Source organism: Chelonia mydas, chromosome 21, assembly GCF_015237465.2.
Source record: "Chelonia mydas isolate rCheMyd1 chromosome 21, rCheMyd1.pri.v2, whole genome shotgun sequence".
In the NCBI taxonomy this organism is placed as follows: Eukaryota; Metazoa; Chordata; order Testudines; family Cheloniidae; genus Chelonia; species Chelonia mydas.
In genome coordinates, this window is record NC_051261.2 from 6,983,374 (window position 1) to 6,997,774 (window position 14,401).

Here is a 14,401-nt window from a genome sequence, read left to right on the forward strand (position 1 = left end):
AAAAGTCTACAGACCTGGCTAGTGAAGTTTTTTTTGTAATTAGACAGTGACAGATCGCTGGCAGAGTACCAGTTTAACGTTGGCACTGATCATATTGTAACACGTAATTATATTGCAGTAATAGTCACTGCAAACAGCTCTGGTAAATGAGGGGTAGAAGTGAGTGATCATAGACAACGTACGGTTAAGTTCACGTCTCAAATCATAAATAAGCAGAGTGAGAATTTGAATTGATGTCTAACTATTTATTTTCCCGTGATGCAAAGCGTTAAGGTCTGGTTGAATGTTTAAGACGTTCGGTAAACAAGTGTAGAATTTGTGTTTGGAATAATCTCATTCTAATGCATTGTTAACTAATCTTGAGATAAAAACTGGATTGTCTGCTCCAAACTGAAAACTGTTGGAGGACTGTCTTTCTGTCTTGCAGAGCACCTCATATGCTGATGACAGTCAATAAATAATAAAGGCATATGAAAGTGCACCACAGATGTCTGTTCTGCCAACAATATGTGGACTTGTCTGCCAGTGTTTCCTGTACTGCTTCTAAGACTTCATTCTGACATTCATGGGTCAATTGAAAAAATCAAGTGTGCAGAGGAATACAGTGTTCTGCTTATATAAAAACATCACCCTTCTATAGCAACTTCCATGTGCGAATCCCCTAGGGCTTTGTAAATGTTAATGAATTAAACCTCACAACGTCCCTGTGAGGCATGAGACAGATGGGGTGATGGACACAGAAGTAAGCAAACAGAGTGAAACCACTTTAATTCGATCTTATCCAGTTCTGTCAAAGTAGAATTGGGGTAGAGTGGTTCCCAAACACAATCTGAAAAGATGCATAAGATGGCTTCGAAACCTTTTCTTCCCACTAAAGGGAAGGGGAAGTGAGTGAAAGAGGCATGGCTTTAGGCAATGCTTTTGCCCCCTTAAAATATCTGGATCTCTACAGACTCTCTTCCAATCAGAACGGTGCCTGTTCTAATCAAAACCAGGGCGCAAGAGACCAAGGCATGGAAGAGCAGCTGTTGCATGCAGTCATGCGCAGTATTTTTGTGCTAGAAATGATTCATTTAGTCTGTGTAATATATATGGAAATGTGCTGTGGGAATGTCAGTCTGGTACTTGAAAATAACCTATCTTATTAATATAACCCAGACAAAGCAGATCTTTGACTTGCAGATCTTATAGGCTTTCCCTTCGGTCATATAGGCATAGGCAATCTGCCTCTTCGCTCTAGACGCTTTACTGAAGACTATTAAATCTACATATATACAACTTGGACAGAGTGGCAGGCCTGAAAAGGACACCTCTCCATCACGACAAACATAACTGAATGATGATACAATATTTTTAGGCTGCTGCAGAGACGGCCAGCAAAAGGAAAGCAAGTTAACAAAACCATATTTCTGGAGCATTCGTGACAGACAAGGAAGTGAAGAAGGCAGGATTGAGGGTGGGAAGGAGGAGAAATTATTTCCAAACTCTTGATACTGCAAACAATGGAGATCTGGACTATAAAGGGATACTCAAACTACTTTTCTAAACATATTGCATATAGGCCTAGGGATTTAGTAGTAATTATTGACCATATATATTAGTGTACACACAGTCTTTTTACCTCATTTCTGGAAGCCGCCTCTGAAATCTGAGCACATCATCTCTTGTTCCACTTAGTTGTAATTGTTAGTTAAATATAATTATTACTTAACTTTGTATGAAATCTGTGATGGAATAGTGAGGCACTTGGAAACCATTCCAACAGTGGCAGGAAACCCGAATGTAACTCTTCCAGTTTATCTAAAAATATAGAAGTGATTAATAAAACAGGATTTGCAGAGCAACAGGATAAATGCTTAAAGATGCCTTGTGCTGTATTTAACTTTCATGGTAAATTCTCATATCTTATCTCAAAGGTTCTGCTGTTGGAAAAGATGGCCCAGGTCACTGTTGGTGTGTTGATAGAAAAGCAAGAACAAGAAAACCGAGATCAAGACACAACAGATGAAATCAGCATTAAACTACTGAGTGACAATGAATTGCAGGAAAAGCTTTTCATGTATGGTGCCGAGCCTGGACCGATACTACGTACGCTTCAAATGAATTATGGTTCTGGATTCTACTTCCCCATCTGTTCCTAATCAATTTAAAGGGTCTTTAAAGTGAGAGATTGAGTCTCAGCCCAATTCAAAAACATAAGACAAAAAACAAAGACCTGAATTTTCAAAAGAGCTCAGCTCCCATTTCAGCACCTAAATGATGTGGCCAGACGTTTCATACGTGCTCAGCGCTTGTTCTCAACTGGAGTTGCTGGGTGCTGAGCTCATTTGAAAATCTGGTCCTAAATTTCAGGGTTTTTACAACAATAAAACTAATTGCTCAGAAATCAATTGTTATTAATCCCCTTGTATTCGGAACTGCTTATTTTAGCTTCTACAAGGACTCTTTATGAGAATAAACTACGGCAGTTGGTGAATCCAAGTCCACAAGGATTATGTGCCAAGCCAAAGGAAAGTGGAGATCTTGACCGGGACTCTGAGAGTGAGGAAGAAAAAGGTACAGTATTCGACTCTTTGGATGCAGAAATTAAAATGTCAGTTTATCAATCTTAATATTTTGTGTGTTTGAGAGCATTTAGTATAACTGAGTGAGCTTTTTCTAAATTGCCTAGGAACCTATTTTCCATTAATTTCAATGGGAGTTAGGCCTATCTGCATCTTTGAGTGCTTCAAAAATCTGGTCTTAAGTAATTTAGGAGCACAAATCCCATTGACTCTCAGTGGGACTTGTGCTCCTAAGGCCTGGTTTACACTAGAAAATTACGTAGTCATAATTATGTCACTCCGGGATGTGAAAAATCCACACCCCTGACCAGTGCAGTAAAGCAGACTTAAATCCCCGGCTAGATCTTGCTACTGCCTCTGAGGGAAGTGGAGTACCTACGCCGGTGGGAGAACCCCTCCTGTTGGCGTAGGTAGTGTCTACACTGAAACGCTACAGTGGTGCAGCTGTGTTTTAAGTGTAGATGAGCCCTTTGACATTTGAAAAGTCTACTCAATATAGTGTGCACGATGTGTGAATCCACCTGTTTGAAATTATTTTAAATGTTAAACAAAAGTATCTCAATGGTGACCTTTTATGAAGGAAAGTAATCTTGCTGCAATGGTTCTGAGAGTTTTTGCAGCTGAACTCCAGAGTAATTTCTTAGGTCAAATGCCTTCTGTCCCTTCCATATTGTGCTCTTCATAGAATCATGGGGTGAAATCTTGGTCCCATTGAAGTCAGTGGGGGCTTTGTCATTGACTTTAGTGATGCCTGGATTTCACCTATTGTCCTTAATTTAGTGTGGCTTAATGGGTTTGTGGTCTAACTGTTTTATCACCTCTTGCTGTCTTCCACTCCTCCAATCCCCATCTTGCACTTCACTATCAAGTGCACCCCTGCATACTGTCTGGTTTTTTTTTTTAAACCAAAACTAAAATGGCACATGGCTTATTCAGTGTCAGTAGAGTTGTAGACTGACTCTGCTCCGAGATGGAAAACTAAAAATGCTATAAAACACTGGGATGAGCAGTGTGATTCCGCAGCAAATGTCCCTGCAACAAAATTCAGATCTGGGCCACGTAACCCCAGTAAACCACATACACTACAGGGCTTGCACGTATTCCACAAATCAGAAAATAAGTTTCCTTGGCTTTTGGATGGAGTCTTCAGTCTCGTCTCTTATGCTGAAAACACTGGGACTCCTCAGTTTGAAGAGGAGGGAAATAAGGAGACACAATCCAGGCAAACAAAGCAAGAGTTTTAAGAAGGTAAATTAGGGACATAGAATTATTTGTATTAGATGCCTAGGAACCCTAGTCATGGACCAGAACCCCATTGTGCTAGGCTCTGGACAAACACAGAACAAATGAATGCAATTGAATGGTAATGAACTGAATATTGATAAAAGGAAATACTTGATGCACAGCTAACTGTTGTAACTCAGCGTCACAAGATATTGTTGAGTCTGAAGGCAAGTCTACGCTACAAAATTAAGTTGACCTAAGTTACGTTGACGTGCAGCCACCGCAGTAAGTGAATCTGTTTTACGCATCCACGCTATGCTCCTTGTGTCAGCGGTGCGCATCCTTACCAGGAGCACTTGCATCGATTTCACTGCCAGTGTGGGGCACTGTAGGATAGTTGCTGAAAGGTAGCAACTGTGAATGTCTGCAACAGTGTCTAAGCTGACGCTGCGTCAACCTGACTACATTGACGTAAGCACTACATCTCTCATGGAGGTGGAGTTAAGTAGGTGTAGTGGGCGAGTTAAGTCGGTGGGAACTAAATTTTACTGTAGATACTTAAAGTTAAGGCGACATAAGCTGCTTTACATTGACCTAATTCTGTAGCAGAGACCAGGCCTGAGATCTTAGCTAGATTTTTATAAAAAGGACTAGAAGTTAGGGGCCTGATTCTTATTTGCACTAACACTTCTTTACAGTACTCTGAGGGGCAAATCCACAGTTGGTGTAAACTATCATAACCCTTGTTGAGGATTTGCTTCTGACATTGTAAAGGGCCTTAAATTGGCTCCTAACTTGTAACTTAGAATCAGGCCCTATATGGAAAATGAGAACATCCACTGTTAAATGAGACGTTTAGAAGTCTGAAGAAATGTAAACCAGCATGTTTCAGGGCATAAATCAATCTGTGTGGGAATTAGGAAGTAATTTATTCTATGGGCAGGTTGTTCTGTGACTGCCTGCCACAGAGTTCCTTGAAATGTCTGGCACTGACCGCTGTCTGACAGCTATTGAACCTGATGGCCCTGTGGTCTGATCTGGCATGCAACTCCTTTGTGACTATCAAGGGAATTGAAGTATCTTCAGAGGAAAAAACGAATGTAGGGTTTTCTCTCGGCAGAAGTGTAACGTTCAGTAGCTCAATCTTGAAGACCTTTTTGGGGAGCTGCATAGAACTGAAAACCAAGCTTTCTTTTTTATCACTTGTAAGCCTCCTTTGAAGTTCCTATCAAGGAGATAGCCAAGCCTCTTTTATTTTACAGGCTGTAAGGAATTGCTAGCTTTCTTTAAGCAATTAGTTTGGTGGTTCAATTTCTGTTGCTGTTTGAAAAAAGGGAGTTCCAAAATCCTGAGGGGATTAGAAATGTTTTGAAAAATACTAAACCAACAGCTGCACGTTGGACTAATCTGACAGCATAGCAGCTGTCCTAACAAAAGCATAGCTAGCTCAAACAAGCTGCCTGTTTTCCTTTAAATTATTTTCACTCAATATAAAAACTTTCCTGGTTCTACTGCATAGTGCTAGGGAATGGATAAGGAATTATTCCCTTGTTAATTTTCCAGACGTGATTGCCAATATATGAATACTGTTCTGACCCCTCTCCTGCCCCTGTAGCCCTGAAGACTTGAATCTAATCCTCTGTTAGGTAGACCGCTGGCATTTGGGCACATTGCCTCTTTGCACCTTCTCATCTACAGGTTTGTACGTTGCCTATCACCATTGTAGCTGGGTGAAAGCACAGGAGGATAATTAAGCAAAGCAATTTCTAAAGATGGCTGTCCTACAGCTCTTGTTTTGAAGTATTGACTTAGGCAAGGTGGCATAGATACTCCAGCATAATTACTCTTAAGTCCCTCATTTATTAGTTTTCCTCTTCTTATTCAGAGACAGGTACTGAAGTAGTCCTTGAAACAAAAGACTTTAAAGTGACAGCAGCTTGTGCCAGTGGCTACTGTAAAGTAAGTAATCTACTAATGCGTGAATATTTTATGTAACTGCTGCTACATGCAGGAAATTTCAAGTTAATAGAAACGGATGTTCTTTGTATTAAGCTCTTGACAAATGCAGCAATTACCTTCAATCAGTTAATTATAGTATGCTTCTATGGCACAACTTCTACTGTGCAGCCCAAGGAAATCAACTGTAAAAGTCAGCTCGGGTGTTTAAGAATATGCAAGTGTATTTCCTGACATACAAAGTGCCCAAGTAATTTATAAATGCTGACTTATCAGTGTGTTTACAATATAAAATTAACTATTAAATATTGATTCAGTCACCAGTGTTTCACCATGTTAAATAACATTTAAGCTTAGATTTTAAAGGGACACAAAGTAAGGTGACCATTATAAGTGGTGTGAAAGCAAGTTCCTATAAACCTTAAGACCAGACTCATCCCATCTATCTAAAGTTCTTATAGGGAAGTGCTGTTATCCCCATCTTACATTATAGATGGGGAACTGAGGCGCAGAGAGAAACTAAGTGACCTTGCCCAAGGCTGCACAGGGAGTTTGTGGCAAGACATGTAATTGAACCTCCGTCCTAGGTACTACTCTAACCATTGGACAAGCCTTCCTCATGTTTCTTCATATTTTATGGGAAAAAAATTTCATAATTACAACAATTGGCTTCCAAGATTGCCCTGCAGCATTTGAAGAAAGCTGAAGTGATAAATACCATACTAAGATGCTGGCTCCATCTGTGTAAAATAAACAGTTCTATATTGTGCCCTTTAAAAAATATGGACCTTTAGTTAAGGTCACTGTTAGTAAAAGTCTCCATCGGTTTTCAGCGTTCCTCATGGATTTCTTTTTCTTACAGGCGCCACACATCGAATTTTCAGAACGCCACAAGAAACTCCTAGCACCTGATGCAGATTACAGTCTTGCCAAGATAGTGGCCGAGGAAAGTACCCACCCTCCCAATGTTTTAATTTATGGTTATGTTGGTGCTCCTAACAATTCAAAAATCTTGAATTTTGTGCATGAACTTGCATGAGAAAAAGCTTCTCATTAGGCATACTGTAGTGGAGCTGAATGTTTCTTCGCTGCTTCTTACTTCACCTACTGCTAACTTTTCAGCAATGGTTATTACTGATCAGGGGTTGACCTATAACATTGGCTTTGGCCTATTTGCCTCTTGTTCATATAGAAAAGCCTTATCGTTCAAATTACATACTAGAAATAGTCATGAGAATAATTCTTATGAAATTACTGGCCCATGTCAATGAAGGTGTTCCATTAACTGTCAAATGGGCCGTATTCTAGACATCTACATTGGGCCTTTAACAAATAAAGCAAGCTGATATTCGATTGCTACTTAGAGCAGAAACTGTTATCTTGAGAACTATTTTATACGTCTGATGTGTGAAGCACAGATGATTCCAGGTTCTTACATTTAAAAAAAATTAGCAGTGCACAATAAATGAAGGTGTAGACTTATTGTCACAGGTGGAAAGATCACTAGTAGTCATTACTTGGATAAGCGCAGGTTGTTAACTGCAAGAGAATAGTCTCTTGTGCACGGTATTCTTGACCTTGATACAGCATCTTTGACCAGGAGAGTATTCAATTATGCATAGGTTGTTTACCCTTCCAATTAATGAATGCCTGTCTTGGATATTAACAGCTAGAGCAAATATTGCCAGAGGATAAGTTGCCAGCACATCGGACACAAGGACAGAAGAGGTCAGGTGGCGGCAGTCCCCAGGCTAGTCGTAGGACAAAGGTACTCTGGCACCAATTAACTTATAATAAACTGGCTTTTTTCCAGAAAATCTTCCAAAAGTGCTATCCACAAAACCATGTCCCAGAGCAAATAGTAAAGCAAAATGGTGCAAATGAGGTATCAGTGAATAGCATTTAGCTACCTAAGGCACTATCCATGCCCTTCAAAATTCCTTTCCTTGGTGTTGCATTTGATCCCGAATACAAATCTTCCCTTACCCTAATTTAAGACAAAGTAGCGCTACCCCAAAGGTGGACTCTTAAAACAAGCAAAATGCACAAACATTTGCATGCCTCCTTTTAAAGAATAGAAAATCACAATGTTTCTTTGCATTTCTAAATCAGCGAGAGATGTTGAAACTGTATGATATACCCTTAATAACTTTATGCAAAATTTCAGTGCAGCAGAGTTGAATTTGTTTTAGGCCCCAGTCCTGTAAAGTCTTATCACAGAGCACAAAGTTAAGCACATGCCTACATCTTTGCCAGATTGGGGCATTAGATTGTAATGTCCTTAAAGTGAGGGTAGCCAGAAGCTGGGACTGGACAATCAGATGGATTACTTGATTGTTCTGTTCTCTTCATTGTGTTTGAAGTAACTGGCACTGACCACTGTCAAAGACAAGATAGTGGGCTAGACTGACCATTGGTCTGCCCCAATATGGCTGTCCTTATGTTTGTACAGCAACCAGCACAGTGGGTCTCCAGTCCTGATGAAGGCCTTTGGATGCTGTGATAACATAAATGTTATATCACCAGCACATGAAAAGAGAGGAACCCCCCAGCGCCGCTCAGTGCCTGCTCCTGCAGTGTCACATGGACGGTACCGATGCCTAGCAATAATTCTTGCCTGACTATGGGACCCTGCCCATCCATCTCCCTGGACCAGCCAGTATGCTACAAAGCACAAATGTGGCATATCCCAGTTTCTCCTTGTAAGTATCTCATGGTGGGAAAGGATTGAAGGCGTTAGCAGCTCTTTCTCAGGTTCCAGTCCTGCTCCCGCTGAAATGAACGAGACGTGGGATATATATGATATATCACTGTTTCTTTTTCATTCTGAGGGCTTTAGACCAGACCTATTGTGTGCTTCAGCCCATAAACCTAGCTTATCCATAAAAATAATTGTTGACTGGCAGTTGAACACTTTTTGTTTGGATCAGTGAATGCTAGTCAGCCTTCCAACAACCTAACTAGGTCCATTTGGAGTAAGTGCCATTCCAATCTTTTGAACAAATTCAGTCTTGAATTTCAGATTTGCCCTAAATGTTACAATCAAAAAAAGCTTAAAACCCATTTCCCCCTCACCCATTATTCCATTTCTTTCTTACCTGAACCACTTTTTTTTTTTAATTGCAGTGGTGGTCTTTGTTACGCTTGTTTATATGGGCTATTGAATTAGTGGATTTAGATCCTATGTCCAGATACAAAGTACTTCTTACTGTGGAATGTTGATTTATTTACTTAAAGTAAGCTGCAATCACTTGCTTCTTTGGCAGGGTAAGATCATGCTGGACAAGAGCACAATGACTTATCGAACACCAGCTAATACTCCACAGGCCTCAATATTTGTTAAACAGAGTAGACTGCAGGCAACTAATTATTTTTTTAAACTTAATCTCCTGGGTGGCTATAAATCCTTCACAAGGTGTTTTTTCTGGTCACGATAGAGGAAATATTCACTTTAAATGAAGTTATTTGAAGGCTGTTTCCACTTACTGAGTTGCTTCTTATCTGAAAATAAAGAATTTGGTTATTACATTTCTGGCACAACTCTCCTTCCGGCTTTTGTGATCACAGCTAATGTTCCAGGCTAGCACTGGGCATGTAATTGCCTTTTCCCATTCATCTTGGTTTTGGTCATTGAAAATCCACCATGATGAATCCTCACTCCAAAAAAGTTAACGAAGATATTCTTCCTCTCAAGTATCCACACCTTGTTCAGTGGCCTCAGCAGTTGGGAATAAAGGATCCTGCATAAATTCTATTTACTAAATCTCCCACTATAAACTCTTTCTTCTCTTGTTAGGCAGCTGACACAATGGGTGACTCAGTGGGCAAAGATGATGGTCAAGGTGAAACATGGTTTCCTGATCCTCGGTCTCCCATAGGAATGAGGTAATGCTCTTCAGCCATTCACAAATTCAAAAATTCACTACTCAAAAATACACTGAAACTAGTGTAGAGGCTTTTAGCTGCTTCTCTTTTAGGTATGAGCTTCCTTTGCAGCTCTGCAAAAAAGCTACTTTCTAATTCTTTAGCGCTTCTCATAGACAAGAACCCATGTGTCCTGCTGCTGCCTTAGAAAGCCTTGGGGAGGAGCGCTTATCATGCAGTGCAGCTCATTAAACAAAAGGCATCCTGACCTGCAGATTTTGCTTCTGTTGGCTACCAACCAGAATGCAGTGTTTCCCAATACCACTTTACCATCACTGTTAACGCAACAAATAGTGACCATATGGCACAAGCCCATCTGGGAATGTATTCCTTCCAGTTCTATCTTAAGGCAGGTCATGCTGGTCCATTCGGTGTTAAAATGAACTTCCTGGCTGCAGTGGGTGCCCAGCCTGAGTTTAAAGCAACCCTTGGCTGTCCCCGTATACACAGTTCACAAAAACGACCTCTTTTTACGTTAATCTCAAAGGAGCATGTTTGATCATATGGAGGTTTGCTCCAGCCATGACTATATTTTAGTTTGTCTTGATCACAAGAAGCCTGATTCCTGGTGCTATATTTCTGAGTTTGTGTGCTTAACTTTGAAAGGTAACCGTGGTTAGCGGTATGGATTTTTTTTAAAAGTTGTCTTAAACTTTACCATCCTTTTCACAGTCCTGCTAAGAGAAGATCAGTGAGGGAGAGTGACCAGTCAACACAGAATATTGTGGAGAAGTCCAAAGTGGAAAAGGAGAAGCCCAAGGCAGCAGCATTAGAGCGGGAGGAGGTCCATCGAGGAATCTTATCAATGCCCATAAGGATTGCTATACTCGCTATCTTTGTTTTCGTACTCTTTGTCTATGTAACTATGGAGACCAACCCAGACAATCCATTCACAAACTTCATCATAGGAAGAGGATAGTAGTGCTGTCCTGATACCTAGCTAGGGAGCATTTAGGAGTGACTACAAAACAAAGCAAACGCCTTTTTCGCTCCCTACTTACATGTGAATAAGCTCTTGAGATGGTGAATTAAAAGGCCAACAGGGAAAAAAAAATTCTAGTCGCTGAGTTTTCTTTGTCAAATATTCATTATATAGAGAGGTTCATATGTCTTGGAGACCCAACTTGTTTCACAATTTATCACCTCACCTTGAGCAGGGGAGAAGCGGACATGTATCTCATGATCAGATTCATCAGTTCATCCACTCGGAAGGGTTTTGCATTTTTCTAAACTATCAGTGGCTGATCATTCTTTCCCCAAAATGAACGCTCTTGTACTGAACTGTTGCTCCCTTGTATTGGAGAAGCACTAGCTTGAGACCTAGAAAACAAATTGCACACCTCTAACAAGCCAGGTAACAGCCAGCATGGTACCATAGACAGTGAGGAGCAAGTCTCAGGTTCCCCCGGAGTGCCTTCTCATATCTTAACTATGACAGGAAATTTGCTTTCTTTTTCACTCCTCCAATTCTGGATCGTATCAAAAGTGGGTACTGTGGTTATCAGCACGTTTCTGAGGCAATGCGCTTCCTCCTGATTTAAAGTTGAGCTGTCTTTTTTGTTTTTTAAATATAAAATCCTAAATCACTCAAGTTACAATGCTGTAAAAATTAAGATGCTTTAAAACCATAAATGAAAGTTCATTTCTCTTTACCTGCTGGGACCAAGTTGAGGGCTTTTAGTGTCCGCAGCTCTTGTAGGAAAAACACAGAATTCTGAACTTAGGGCTTGACCCTAAGAAATCTAACACATCACCAAAGCCTTATGAAATGTGTTTAATTTGAAGTCTACTCATGTAGTCCGTTAATGGCATAAGAGATTGAATGGTCTCTTCTAATTTTTAAAGGCATTTCATTTAGCCTAAGATCTCAGCAAATCACTTTACGACTGTGTCTAATGCCCTCACTTAAAACCTTGGCTAAAGTTTCAGTGTGAGATAATGGATTATCTCTTTCCTAAACAGATAACTAGTAACAAGGAGAAAGGGCTTGACTCCTACAATTGTTGTCTTTAATTCCACTGTCTCAGAAAATTCTGCCACTGTATTCTGAGTTGCACGTTCTAAAATGCTAGCTGCTTTGAAAAAATGCCATCTTTCAATATAGCATATGCAACGGAAGCTGGACGGTGCTATTTTTGCATGGTTTTGTATTTACATGGAAACACTTACCTGGTTCAGATTGTTGTGTAAGTACCAAGCTATTTTAAGTTCAATTGCTACAATGTTAAATAAAGAGCCTTGTGATATGAAATCTGTTTCCCTTCTCAAATTCACACCTTGTGATTTCAGCCTTTGACAGCAGGGGCACGTAAGCAGCAATCTAGCTGTCACTCAGTCCCTTCTCTAAATCTTGTGTTGTATTTTCCAGCTGAAATTGGTTTCTTAGGTCTGGTTATTTAGGATGGAGAATGGGAGATGTAGTTTGTACACCCTTAACATTCCTAATAGCTTGCTATTGCAAAACCCTTCTATTCTAGAAGGGTTTTAAATCTTCCTCTGAAGCAGCTAGTATTCTGCTTTTTGGCATACCCCCCCTCAGGGACTGCTGTTCTGAGCTAGTATGGCAACTTTTGTCTTCCCAAAATCTGTCTTAGTTGTAAAATATATTGCCTCTGATAGATGATTCGGCTTAAGCAACTAGCTTTAAATTTTGTCCTCTTAAGGTCAAAGTTTGGTGCTTCCTGTGATGAAAAGAGCTAGGTATTGTCTCCCTTTTTTCCCCCATTTCCTGCAGATTCTGAGAAACTTTCTCTTGCCTCTACAGAGACTTTCAAAATTTATGTTGGTTTTGAGATAAGAGCTGAGACTGTTCCAAGTTCTGAATACAGGGTAATGCAGCACAGGGCTTGTCTACATGAACTCTGAGTTTGTGGCAAGCTGGGGCATGAATCTACCTTACAGTAGGCTGCCGTGCGCTGACTGTCCATGCGCACTCTTCTGATGCGTGTGCACACAGTTTGTTAATGCTCTGTAATCTACTCCCGTTTCAGTCTGCAACCTAGCTTACCGTGAACTCTGTGTTGGTGTAGACAAGCCCACAAGTGTTTTGAAGAGAACCTGTCATTTTCCCAGCATTGAGATGTGATCTGAGACCACAGCAACTGATGTGCCAGATTTACACAATAGTCTTCATGGAATTACAAAGGATGTTGCACTGGAGAGAGTTGTATGTTGAATGGGTAGTTCACACAAACGTCAATTTTTTTTGTTTAACTTTTGTCTGCGAGTTCTTTTAAAGCCTGTTCCTCTCATTGCCACCAGATCAATTAAGTTTATAATGTGCTAGGAAGAAGCAATATTAACCAGACTTCCCGTCTCTTGGCATTAGCTGCCTAACACCATGGAACACATTGGGGGACCCATCAGTGCTTCCCACACTGGGATAATGCAAAGAAGCTAGTGAATTTACTCTTGTCCGTCTCTAGACCAGTGGTTCTCAACCTGTGGGCTGCTTGTGGCACACATCAGCAGCCCAGGTGACATCCTCAGGGCCATACAGCGTGTGTGTGTGTGGGGTATGGATGGATGGAGCCCATGTAACACACAGAGAGCTGCATATACAGCCCACAATGGTACATAGTTTGAGAACCACTGCTCTGGACATCATGTGCTCCTTGCTTCTCCTGCTGCCATCTACTCATGAGGAAAATGTTAGCAGGTAATACCCTCTCCCTCACTAGGTTCTATTTCTTGATCTAGGACCTGCAAGGGCAAGTGTATATAGGTGGGTTTTTATTTTTTAATTTTCAGTTTGCTGGGCTACTATGTTCGGTGCTGTACATTCTAAGTGAAGAGACCTGGGGCCAGGGAAAACCCTGAATTTAATTTATTGCAACAAATGCGGAAAACTGGTTTGTTGGATCTGCTGAAAATGCCTAGTATTCAAATTTCCACCCACCCTATAGCAATATCTGCTTCCCTGTAATTGATTCGTCTACTTAAAGCATGTAATAGATTGAAAGCTTAGTTAATCCTTGTCAATATTTTTTTTTTTAATTCCCCTTCTCACCTTGGAAGGGGGCAACACAAGCAGCTTCCTCAACCTCCAGAGAAGTTGTTTGTGCCAGCTGTTACCCTTCTCCCCTGAGCTAGAGAAGGCAACTGTTACCTTACCAAAGCGGTATAGGAAGCAATGCCTGTTCCCCAGGGAGCTAACTTAGCACATATTGTGCTTGTTCATTTTACAGAACAGATCAGCAAAACGAACAAACATGAAGGTGGTGTAAGGCATTGATAGAAGATGAGCTGTGCTACACCAGGATATCAGTTGTTGAAAAATGATAGCTACAGGCAATATTCTCGTGTGTGGAAGGTAGCTTTAATACAGTCCGTAACTAATAGTGTGTGTGTGTGTTCTTGGCAATTAGCCTACAGCCATTGTTCCTGATGGGCACAGAAAGGCGGGGGCCATCAGAAATTACCAGTACGTTAGTCCTAGCCAATGCCTATGGCAAAACATGGGTCCGAAGTTCAGGGATCATCCAGAAGTGCAGCAGGGCACCTATTCAAGTTCAAATGCTGCTGCTTTCATTTTCAGCCACGTGCCCTGGACAAAACAAGGGAATAGGGAAGTGATCCATGGAGAACGGAGATGGAAAAGACCTTATTGGCTTACTGCTCCTTCCTCCTCCTCCTCCTCCTCCCTTCGTGTTCTTGTTCCCTGCAATATACCATACTATTATTACAGTCAGACTTACAGCTCCCTCCAGACAGGGCTCTGTCATTCTACTGTA

General features: G+C 40.8%; 1 protein-coding gene across 5 annotated transcripts in view; it reads left to right on the forward strand.

Annotated features, from left to right (window-relative positions):
• Positions 1-11,919, forward strand: part of LEMD1 (LEM domain containing 1) — an 85,033-nt gene extending 73,114 nt beyond the window's left edge. For 4 of the 5 annotated variants that reach the window (XM_043533739.1, XM_043533740.1, XM_043533737.1 and 1 more), the window contains exons 2-9: positions 1,917-2,088; positions 2,431-2,556; positions 5,674-5,747; positions 6,607-6,690; positions 7,414-7,512; positions 9,011-9,103; positions 9,541-9,629; positions 10,341-11,919. In XM_043533739.1, the coding sequence (XP_043389674.1) occupies positions 1,935-2,088; positions 2,431-2,556; positions 5,674-5,747; positions 6,607-6,690; positions 7,414-7,512; positions 9,011-9,103; positions 9,541-9,629; positions 10,341-10,587 (966 nt within the window). In that variant the 5' untranslated portion in view covers positions 1,917-1,934 and the 3' untranslated portion in view covers positions 10,588-11,919. The remainder of the gene's footprint in view (positions 1-1,916; positions 2,089-2,430; positions 2,557-5,673; positions 5,748-6,606; positions 6,691-7,413; positions 7,513-9,010; positions 9,104-9,540; positions 9,630-10,340) is intronic. The other variant, XM_037884965.2, reaches the window with a different exon arrangement.
• Positions 11,920-14,401: the final 2,482 nt, after the last annotated feature.